Here is a 12,408-nt window from a genome sequence, read left to right as displayed (position 1 = left end):
AAGTGACTGCATTTGAAAATATCTCGGTTTTAAATAAAATAATTAAAGAAACAATACTAACCTTTTTGTTGAGTGTTTCCTCAGTTGTCCCAACCAACCGAAAAAAAAAAACCGTTGAAAAGAAGTCTCCGTTGTCATTGGTCAGTTTTTCGCGGGCATTGTCGCTACTGTAAATCGATTTACAGTAGAGAATAATTACAGTACTAAACTTATATTTTCCCATAATCCTTTGCTATTTACAGTATTATACTGTTGGCACATTTAACAGTATTATACTGTACATATTACAGTAAAATACTGTTCAAATTACAAAAATCCGTTACAGTGTATGTATATATAAGCCACTGTATATTTGAACTTGCACTGGAGAGTTTTTGAAAACAGGGTTTAGGTCACATATTTCTTTGATTATAATTTAAAAGAATTCAAACTCAAATAGTTAAACATTTACAGTATATGTGTACTTTATTGGGCCACATTCAGTGCTGCTGATGAAAAGTGGGCCTTTTGCATTCTATTTGCAATTGTAAATCTGCGTATTATTTGCATGCAAGTTTGGTTATTTCATGTTCTGCATGAATGAGTTACAAAAGAGTACCAATGCAGCAAGGATTGTTTTAATTGGAGCAAATTTCGTATTAATTGGAGAAAAGGTCACTTAGATATAAAAGAAGAAAAAGATAAAGCAGTCATATAATATAGTGACAGTGATGATGATGATGATGATGATGATGGTGATGAAGAGTTTTCTTCCAGCCAGTGCACACTACACAGTAATCTGCTGGAGCCGGAGGGTCATTGACTATGGCTGCTGTCTGTGGGGAGAATAACTCATAAAAAACTCAGCCTTGAAATTCTTTCCAGTGACACTTTCACCTTGCCACAGTCTGATGCCCTTCCCTTCCCTCTTATCTATGCCAACCACAGAAGGTTGATGGGCACTCCGCCCCGCATTGGGGTTATCAAAATGGCACATACATCTGTCAGGCTAAACGTTTGTTATGTAATGGAACCGGGCAGAAGAACAGGGCCAGACAGGGTTTAGATTAAAGTTAAACCTCTACTCACACCCAAATAATCTTAGTAGTCAAACCAGCGGGGGGCAACAGGGAACATTTGTCCCAGGTCGTGTGATGAAGAGGGCCAGCTGAGGTCATCTGTGGAATATCTAGACAGTAGGTCAGAGGATGGAGGGCACATGCATTATTATTAAATCACTTATATTTTATCTGACAGTCCTGATAAGAATAAAGAGCTGACTGACTTCACAGTACTGTTTATAATAGTATAACACTGTAAAATGTAATAAAGTCAAATGTTTTGAAACATACTCAAAATGTATTTCTAAATGTCAAGTTTATTATGCTACTCTATGTGACCCTGGACCACAAAACTAGTCATACTGTAAGTAGCACAGTTAAGGGTATATTTGTAGCAATAACAACAATACGTTGTATGGGTCAAAATTATTCATTTTTCTTTTATTCCAAAAATCTTTTGGTGGATCATGTTCCATTAAGCTATTTCGAAAATCTCCTATCATAAATATATCAAAACGTATTGTTTTATAATTAGTATGTATTTCTAAGAACTTCATTTGGACAAATTTGAGGCGACTTTCTCAATATTTAGAATTTTTTTTTAATCTTATATTTATTTTTATTTTTTTGCACCCTCAGATTCCAGACATTAAAATAATCTGCCAAATATTGTCCTATACTAACAAACCTTACATCAATGAAAACTTAAGCTTTCAGATGATGTATACATCTCAATTTCAGAAAATTGACCCTTGTGATTTAATAACAAAGCGGCTGAAACTGCATCTCCAGTCCGTCATTTTCTCTCTCTTCTGTCAGAGCGCGCCTGTGAAATTATTTCAAACGCTTTATGACTCATCAGCCAATCAAATCCGCGCACGCTCGATCTATTTACTAAAATCCTGTCCTCTAAGCCAATCAGGTCCGAATGGGCGTGTCCATGCGAGTCGCGCCGCGGTAGAAACAGACCCGAGCAGCAGCGGACAGACAGGGTTTACTCGAGAATGGCGACTGCTGCGTGCAGTACGCAGAGCACTCTGAACCCTTGCACTGGTAGACTGCACAGAGAGCATCAGCGGAAAAGTAAAGATTCGCGGAGGAGACAAGCCGCGCTTTTGTTTCTGACTAATATATCCTTGGACGGTCGGCCTGTGCGGAACAATGTGAGCGCAGCGGGCCCAAGTGATGCCGAGTTTCAGTGCTCTGACGTCGGCGCGACTGTTAGCGAACTGTCCGCTGCGGCAAGTAGCGATGGGACCTTCTCCAGCCTCTCTGTGCCCAGACTCGGGCTTCTCAACGTCCCGCCCATCCTGGTTCTGCCGTCGGATTCTGGGTTCAGTAACTCCGGGAGCACCGAGATGTTCCTGGAGAGGGAGAGGGGTTCGTTCTCCTCGCAGAGCAATCTCCTGTCCCCGTGCAGTCTGCAGCCCACTCCGCTCGGAGCGCGGAAGTCTCCGACCCTGCTGTCAGTGCAGAGCTGCGGCTCTTCGCTGGAGTCTCGACCGCGGTGGGTTCTGCACAGATTTTTTTTACGGGGGGTTCACTTTAGAGCTAATGCGAGATAGGACAGTTTAATGCATTCTGGTAGTTTACATTAACTTCTGAAACAGACATTACAGTTGGCCGTGTCTAAAAATCTAGTGAGCTGCCTAACTAGGCAGCCTATTTGGGCATTATATGTCAAGGGGACTGTCAAGGTGGCAAGTTACTAGGGTAATAAGGTAACGTTGTGTTTTTTATGTTATTATTTGAATTTGATCTTAAAACTAGTGAAGCTTCAATTGTTTCATTGTTAAAATTAAATATTAATATATTAACCCTTTTAAAAATGAATATTTTGTTAGTTTTGTGGTCCAGAAAGTAATTCTAATATTTAGTCAAAATGTAGAAAAAAAAATCAGACATTTATATTGAAACATAATCAGTATAAAATGAAAATATTATGCTATGAATAATTATTTGTAAGATATACGGAATAATTAAGGTGGTTCTAATGCTGCTTTTCTTTTTCTGTCAGAAAAGGCTATATTTTAAAAGTAAAATTTTTCTTCCTTTACCATCCCTTTCACAGCTTACTTTGCGACACTCATTTTTGTGATGTAAAGAAATGTTCAAACATTACATTTTCAAGCTTTATATTAGTGTTCTTTTTACTTATTGTATAAGTACAGAGTAATACTGATGAACAATATAAAATTGACGTGCAATTTTTGTCTGGGGCTCAATATCATTGCACAGTTTATTGAAATTTAATTTAATTTAATTTTTTTGTTGTAGTTAAATATTATAGCATTAATATAATGTAAGGTGTTAGTCATTACTCTGACCAGTCTGAATGGGCATGTTTTGTAACAGATTGACCCAACCTGTATGTTTAGAGGGAGAGGCACCATTTAGTCATTCAGACTAATGATACGGGTAGTTGGAAATGTTTATATAAAATCTGGCATAATTTTACCAACCTCAACATTAACTTCATTATTTTATTATTTACTAGAAATTTCAAAGAACTGATTACAGAGAATAATATACAGCATACAGCGTATGTGTAATTTAGATTAGCTTTAATGTTTCTTCATGATTCTGAGTCATTTATCATTTCTGTCCAGTCAGAGTCAGAGAATTTGTTTGTGCTTTAAATATACACCCCTATTTACAGTGAATGAATCATCTGGGATTACGTGATCTTTAGTTTTGAAACGCCACTTTTTCCGGTTTGCTTCCAAAATCTTTTCCAAATATCTCTTTGATAATTTTAAAAGTGTTTTTCTTGTTTTTAAATGTAATAATGAACTTTCTAGTTGCACTGATGTACAGCTAGAAAACGATGGTGAAATGTCAAGCCACCACCATTGATTTTATCTGCTTGACTTTTAAATGTTGTTCCAGAGAGGCAAAAGTATGCGAGAGACTGTTTTCATTCTCATTGACCACAGACCGAACAAACCCCTTTCTGGAATCCAGATGGCTTCACAGCCAAATAAACCTTGCCTTAAAATGGCCATTTGTGTGTGAAGTTTCCAGCTTTGGTTGGTTTATCTCGCCACATGAGGAAGTGAAAAGGCTTGTCATACACAGTGAGAGAATGACGTTTATGTTTCGCTCTTAATCTCAACAGTCCATTGAGCAATAGGAGGTCTTTATTCTTTTGACTGTACCTCCCCCCCCAAACTCTCTTCCCACTTTTACTTTATAAGGGTGCGGTTGTGACCAGACTGACAGTCACAGCAGACATTTGCTTTGCTTTATCAGTTGGAGCTTTGAGGTCAGTCCGTGCTGAATATAAGGGTGGTGGTGCTCTTCCAGCGCTGCATGCTGCTTTGTGCACACAGTACCTGCAGAGATTAAAGCTTAAGACATTTTGTCAGATTCTCAGCCCTTCAAAGGGTCTCTGCAGGCCTGAGGGAATGAACCATCTCTGCAATGGAGAATAGATCAGGGCTACATGAACCTGCTTGATTCAAATGTTCCGGCTTCTTAAAATAGTTCCAGTAAATGCAACCAACATGCATTTAATTGACCTTTCCTTGCTTAAAAGCAACCTCCCAGAGTAAGTTGTCTTTGTGGAGCGCAGGGAGTTTGAATAACTGTTCTTAGCATGGACAGTGAGAGATGTGACATTCAAAATAAAGACAGTAAGATCGAATAGTACAAGTAGGAGCTTGTAGACCACGCTTGCCAAATTCTCAGCCTCGTGCATTGTCAACATGCTTTGAGGCTTTAAACCTTTTTGAGTTTGCCTTTGGGTTATATTCATTGTTGGTGTTTGAACAAATGGTGAGTCTTACGGTCTCTTAATTTTAATGTTCTCACATTGAGCTTTATTACACATGCGTCTTTTTCTGATTAAGAAATTAAGTTTTAGGAAGACATTCTCCAACCTTAAATACCTTAAATTCTGTCATAATTTAAATGTGTCCTTCCATTTGAAAGTTCATTCCAACAAAACTTAGAAGCTACAGAAAGTTCACAAAAACATCACAAATATGCTTCAAGTAAAAACATTTGAGAACGTTTATATATACATGTAGAACATTTATTTATTTATAATGATGGAAAAAGGTTTTCTGGGTTTCGAGCAGATTAAAGGGATTGTTAACCCAAAAAGGAACATTCTGTCATCATTTGCTCACACAAGTATGACAGAATTGTAATATTTTTTTTTTTTTTTTTTTTTTTTTTTTTTTTTATGGGGAATAATCTCCTTTTTGTATTCTTCTGTTGCAAGTTAAAGTAACATTTAAAGTTTTGAATAGTACGTTTGAAGAATTTTTGTGCATGAAAACTTCACACTTAAGGTGGCACGAACTATTAAGTTACTTCTGCCACTAGTTGAAGCATTAAATCTCTTACAATTAATTGTTGTCTTGACTTCTGTCACTCTTGTTCTGAGCATACTAAGAGGAACACATCTCTGTGTAATGTCATTAGTTATGTATAGTAATCTGTAATGAAAACGGTTGATTCTTCTTAATTATGGGAAGTCAAGTCATTACATGCGCGTTAATAACTGAATGGTTGGATCCGTAATATAGGGAAGTGGCATTGATTGCTGACTGACCTTGGGCTTGGCTCATGCTCTTATGTCAAGAGCACCCATGGCATGATCAGAATTTGAAGCTGAGGTGCTCCAGGAAGACACTGGATGCTGTTAGGGTCATTTGGCTGTCCTCCACCTTTGCTGTTTAGGATATGCTAGGTATGACTAGATCTGATGACATGACAGTGTGAGATTTTAGATATAATTCATCTTCCATGTCAACAGGAAGGCTTTCCTCACACTCTTCTTGCTGATGAAAACAAATGTTATGTGAATGAGTGTAAATTATGTGCACTTGTCAACACTGAAAAAATACTGTAGCTAAATTTATTAGTTTTCCTCAAATTATAGTTTTAATTTGGTTGAAATTTAGTTTGATATCAGTCAAAATAGTTATTTTGCCCAAGACAAAAAAATTACATTCACACAATGTTAAAATATTTGTATTATTTTCAACTTAACTTATACATTACATTTACATTTAGTCATTTAGCAGATGCTTTTATTCGAAGCGACTTACAAATAAATACAATAGAAGCAATTAAAACCAACAATAGAGCAATAATATGCAAGATTTGTGATGAGTCTGTTATATACTTTATGTGTTCATGTAAATAAAAGCCTAAAAACAAAACAAAAATAACAACAACATAACATTCATATATATTACTTTAAAAATTTTTTACAACCTTCTAGGATATTCTAAGTTGTGTTTACCTGAACTCTAAATGGATGGAAAGAAATATCACAAGTTTCATTAAAATATCTCAACTTGTGTTTCAAAGATGAACCAAAGTCTTATGGGTTTGGAACAACATGAGGATGAGTAAATGACAGATTTTTCATTTTTGGGTGAACCTAACTCTTGAAGTCTCTGATTCCATCTGTAGAAATAAACAAACATAATACAAAGTTTATTGTTCTGCCAAGCAGGGCTGGTTTTTCTTGTACCTGCAGAGTCAAGTCAAGTCACCATTATTTATAAAGAGCTTTTTTGCAATGCAGATTGTGTCAAAACAGCTTTATGTCATTAAAAAAGGGAAATAGTGTGTCAAAATAGTGTGTCATTCTCCTCTGGCCAGCTGAAACCAGTAGTTTAATTCTAGGTTGCAACAACGTCAGATTGTGCAGAGGATGTGGTTCCTGTGGTCTTGTCCCGATGGCCTAGATGATGAGGTCTTCACTGGTACTGTTTCTGGGGCTTATCTAGTTGTCCTGATCTTCGCCGACATTCATCGCTGTAGAGGTCCTCAGGTGCTGCTCTGGGCAGGATACGTACTGGATCCGGGTGACTGCAGTGACCCTCTGATCTGGATGCAGACTGGATCTGGTGGCTACAGTGACCTCGGAATAAGAGAGAGAGAGACTAATATTAGCGTAGATGCCAACCATTGGGAAGTGTTCCCAGTTCCGGTTTTCCTAATTAATGCACCCTAAAAATCCTTTAACGGAACTGAATATTAGAAATGTGTTAGTGTGTTATGAGTAAGCCAGGTTAAAGAGGTGGGTCTTTAATCTAGATTTAGTATCTAGATCTAGTGTATTGTTCCAGAGTTTGGGATATACAAAAGGATCTGCTGCCCGCAGTTGATTTTGATGTTATAGGTATAATCAAATTGCCATAGTTTTAACAACGTAGTGGACATGGAGGACTATAATGCAAAAAGAGCTTGTTCAAATACTAAGGGTGCTAAACCATTCAGGGCTTTATAAATAATAAGCAATTTTAAATCTATACAATGTTTAATAGTGAGTCAGTGCAGTGTTGACAAAACCGAGCTAATATGATCATACTTTCTGGTTCTAGTAAGAACTGTAGCTGCTGCATTTTGAACCAGCTGGAGTTTGTTTATTAAGCATGCAGTGCAACCACTCAATAGAGTATTACAGTAATCTAACCTTGAGGTCATGAACGCATGAATTAATGTTTCTGCATTTTCCATTGAGAGCATAGGGCGTTCCCCCTGTGAGAGATTTTGAGAAAAATTATTATATACCGGTAGTAGTGTGCATATTAATGTCTGATATCAATATTTTAAATAACAACAGCATAATTTTCATTAAATCATTTCATAATATTAAAATATTAAAGAACCTTACCTTGAACATGTATGTATTGCTTTGGAAATGTCCGGATATTGGCTGGTATGGGTCTGTAATATTATGGTATAGATGGAAAAACCTAGAATTATTCGATAAAATACAGCAGATATCAGCTGGCCTCAAGAAAGAAAAAAGCACTTGGAGTTTTTCTGCAACTCTATTACATCTCCAAACTGCTGTGAATAATCATTAAAAACATCTTTCCTTAAAAAAAAAACCACACAAATTAAATTAAGTCAGATCAAGTATAAAAATGTGTTGTTGTTTTTTTTTTGAGTAACAACAAGGTATGTGCACTTTTACTTTTTTTAATACAAGTGGTTGATTAGAAATATTGTCATTAATAAAACCAAATAACAAATAATTTACACTACTGTTCATAAGTTTGATGTTAGTAGACAGATGTTTTTAGATGATCTCATGGAGAACTTAAACTGATAGTTCACCCAAAAATGAAAATGTGCTATTAATCTACTCACCCTCAGGCCATCCAAGATGCAGGAGACTTTCTTTCTTCAGTAGAACAGTAAAGACGATTTTTAGCTGTAACTCTGCTCCATGATGATTCATGAAATGCAAGTCAGCAAAAAGCATATCAAGGAACACGAAATGAATTCCTGTTGCTCTTGACGATATATTGAGGTCTCATGAAGTGAAACGATCAGTTTGTGTAAGAAACCGAGCATTATTTACAACATTATTGCCTGTAACAAAAATCACCTACTTCTTGGATGGCATTAGGGATAATAAACTAATAGCAAGCGTTCTTTTTTTGGGGGGTGAACTATACTGAAAGAGGACAACATATGTCCCATCCAATCATTCATTATGTGTAGCATACTGTGCCAAAACTCTCCACAATATCCAATAATTATGTTATAGGGTGTCCGCAGGGTCAATCAATTTAGAGAAAAACATTCTAATATTCGATATAAATTTTGTGCATCCGGGCGCCCCTATCAATATGTGGGGAATTTAAATCTCTTTGAATGAGTGCTCGCGGTCGCAATTCAATTTTCGATTTCGCAATTGCAAGTGCACAATGTAAAAAGAGCACATAATACGATAAAAGGTTTCTGTCAATGAGCTCGGGATCTGCAGCATCTTGTCAGTTATCTCTCCTAACTTTTGATGTGATCAGTCAGATCCTCCTTGGGATATCAAAAAACCCTTTATTTCGTTGGCTTTATCAAAGGATCAGAAATCGGAAACACATCCAACTGATTATCAGCTACAATTTTTAGAAATGTGTTTTTTATCCTCAGCATACTCTAATATACACAGATGGATCCAAATCTGGAAACCAGCTTTTGCAACGAATGAAGTACTTTAAGGTATACGTATTCCAGATCAAAGTTCAATCTTCACAGCAGAAGCAAATGCCTTATTGCTGGCATTCAAATTTATTGAAACGTCTTCACAGAAGAAATTCTTAATAATGACTGACTCAAAATCATGCCTGGATTCACTGGAAAGTATGAAAACTGATCATCCAACAGTAGTCTAGATCTTCATTAAATTATCAATGCTCAAATCAAAGGCTTTTAACATCTACTTTTGCTGGGTACCTGGACACTCAGGAAATGAGAAAGTGGACAGTGCAGCAAAAGAAGCACTATCCACAGAATTAGTAAAGTGTTCTATACCTTTTACAGACTTAAAACAAACGATAAACGAATACATCAGAAATAAATGGCAATCAGAATGGGATCAAAGTCTAAATAATAAGTTGCATGAAATATAAATCCTAATGTGAAGAAAAAACATAACCTAAAAACATAAAAGTTTTGAGAATCGTTGGAATCAAGTCATTTTCATGTTCATTTTGTCAGAATTAATTTTCCATTAAACATATCCTTCTAGATTGTATTACATCTGCCCCTGTGAGAAACCTTTTTTTATTCCGTTGATACTTTTGAAAAAAAATGTAATCAAGTGAATTCGAACATGGTCCTAAGATTTCTAGAGGAAATACATTTTTAAACATCTTCTCTATTCTTCCTTTGATTGCACTTTATTCTCACCATTTAATATAGCCTTAGAAGGTGGTATGGTGTTTAAAAGAAAAGAAAGAAAGAACGATTATTCAGATCTGACTTCTGCAGCTTGTGTTGGATGCAGCATGCAGGGTTGTTGTTGTTTGATTTTTATTTATTTTTTCTTCACTAAATTAGTCTGTTGTTAAACTGTTGCCATCGGTTGATTTCCCCCAGTGGGTTAAAGGTTTGAAATATTGCATAAATGTACATTTGGTTGAAATGCTTGCCTTGCACTGAAACATTTTGCATTATAACTGTAATAGAACTGTGCTAAATGTTTTGGGTAACACTAGTAGGAAGCATTTGAGCTGTGTTTGACTAATGTGCATAACCATGACTGTATAGCCCAATATGTGTTTTAGGGATGGAAATTACATTGTTATATTTGGGACATGGTAATTGCTCTACTTTTGGCTTTTTTTCTTCTTCTTCTTTTTACTGGCATGGGCTTGCAATGCGCAATTAGAATGATGTAATAGTTGTGATCATTATTCTATCTTCCATGACACGATCAGGTGCAGTTTTACTGACACTCTGTCAAGTCTGCATCAAATCAAGCACTCCGTAATCAGAGTTAAACTGATCAGGCAGATTTTTGTCATGAGAAGAGTTCCACATAACAGCTATGGTTTGTTTGCAGACCGTTATAAGAGTTGATGTTACAAATACATCTTTTCAATATACTGGGTGCTCATTGTCCTGTTAGCACGGAGAGTTTTGTTTTCCTTCTTCAGGAAGTTGTGTCAGTTGTTTTGTTTATTGTTCTAATTCTTGTTTCTTGGGTTGCATTTGATAGTCACTCAATTAATTACATTGTGCTTTGTTCCCCGCTTCTGAGTTATGTCGTATTGATAAGGAGTTATCTCAAAGCCTGTGTAGTGCTATAGCTCTCTTACAATTAATATATAGTAAAAGTTAAGTTAAAGTCTTGCCAATGTAACCGGTTAAAACTTAGGTGATTAGGTGTTAATAGGTGCGTTCGACATCGGCTGCGGCTGAATGCCACCGATCGGCGAGAGTAGCTGCGTGCAGGTGGGGAGGATCTGCAAACGGAGATATGAAGCCGGACACGTTGTGGCTCCCGTAGTTTGCTGCAATTACGTCAGTCATGGCAGATCACGTGGCGTTTGCTTACTTGATCGCGTTTAAGATGTGTGTATAAGTGTTGTTTTGGAAGGGTGTCTTCCAAAACAAGATAACTTAATGGATATATACTTTAGCAGTTTGACATGGGTGTTTCTTCTAATACAAAATGATAAAAGTAACCTATAAAAAAATTCCCTGGTGGATATGTGTTTTTTTTTAAGAAGGTTTCAGCAACAAGATTTACAGTACCCTCCTGATAAGCTCTTTTTTACATTTTAAACAGAACCCCACTGATTTTCAAATACAGAAAAGCACAATTCTGTTGGATTTATATTGTGATTTAGACCAACTATTTGAAAGTGAACAGAATGTTGTCAAGTTGTTAAGTTGAAGTTACAGCAAGTTGTTAGCAGTTTGCTAACCACATTCAGGTGAAGTATACATGCACAGCAAAATAAACTAGAGAATATGAAGAAAGCAAACAAATGGAGGAACATAATGTATTATGTATAATTTGTATAAGAGCATACATTTATGACCACATTAGATGGTATGTTTTTAAGATTAACGGTTTAGTTATTAAAAATGCTCATTTGAATAGGTTATGCTGCTGAATACTGTTAAAGGTCTGTATAAAGAAAGTCATGCAAAATAAACATACACAAACTTTATATTAACAATAAAGTAAATACAGTAAAACAATATTTAATAAATATGATTTATAAGATGAAGACGACATGAAAACGTATTGAACTGTTTTAAAAGTCCATATGAGAATTTCTGAAACTGAAGCCAACTCGCAATAAACTTGAAACGCACGTCATCGGTGTCATCAGTGAATCCAGCCAATCGTGGATCAGTTGTGTTGTCATCAGAACCTGTGCAGCCGCTCTTTAGAAGCTGCGCTGGCTGAGTTCTCCGGCTACTCTCGAATCGCTCTCGCGGTACTTTGATGGCACACGTCACAGTCACGTGGCGTCAGCGCTGTATCAAGTCGGACAAAATTTATAACCGTCATGCACTGCTTCAAATCAGCCGACGATCGGTTTGTGCAGAGCTGCCTGAAGTCAAAAAGCCTAAAATGTTTGGAAAGAGTCTTACAAAAAAGGTCTTAAAAGGTATTAAATTTAACTCCATGATTCCTTTATATACCCTGTGTTATGTAAACTAAAGTCAGATAACTGATATTCACATTGTAAATACAATTGCTCCTATCTTTCAATATAATTGACATTCTTTATTTTATTTTTTTGCGCTGAAATGTACTGCAAAAAGATGTTTAATGATCTTCAAAGAGGTGATATATGCTTACCAAGGCTACATTTATTTGATAAAAAAAACACAATTAAAGCTGTAATACTGTGAAATATGAATGCGATTTAAAATACGTTTTCTATTTATTTTTTTAATGTAATTTTTAGCATCAGTCTTCAGTTTAACATGACCCTTCAGAATTCCTTCTAATATGCTGATTTGCTGAACATTGCATATTACTATCAGTGTTGAAAACCGTTTTGCTGATTTTTTTTTTTTTTTTCTTTTTTTTTTCTGGAAATAAATTTCTTTACAAAAATGTACTGACCCCAAACTTTTAAATGGA

The 12,408-nt window shown here is 36.1% G+C and overlaps 1 protein-coding gene across 2 annotated transcripts in view; it reads left to right on the top strand.

Moving 5' to 3' along the window:
* The first annotated feature begins 1,992 nt into the window (after positions 1-1,992).
* The window catches only part of LOC128011459 (CDK5 and ABL1 enzyme substrate 2), a 29,615-nt gene continuing 19,199 nt past the window's right edge, over positions 1,993-12,408 (top strand). The window contains exon 1 of one of the 2 annotated variants that reach the window (XM_052593897.1): positions 1,993-2,547. In XM_052593897.1, the coding sequence (XP_052449857.1) occupies positions 2,045-2,547 (503 nt within the window). In that variant the 5' untranslated portion in view covers positions 1,993-2,044. The remainder of the gene's footprint in view (positions 2,548-12,408) is intronic. The other variant, XM_052593896.1, reaches the window with a different exon arrangement.

This window comes from Carassius gibelio, chromosome B23 (assembly GCF_023724105.1).
Source record: "Carassius gibelio isolate Cgi1373 ecotype wild population from Czech Republic chromosome B23, carGib1.2-hapl.c, whole genome shotgun sequence".
NCBI lineage: Eukaryota > Metazoa > Chordata > Actinopteri > Cypriniformes > Cyprinidae > Carassius > Carassius gibelio.
Note: the sequence above shows the minus strand (reverse complement) of the source record. Positions and strands in the feature narration are given on the sequence as shown.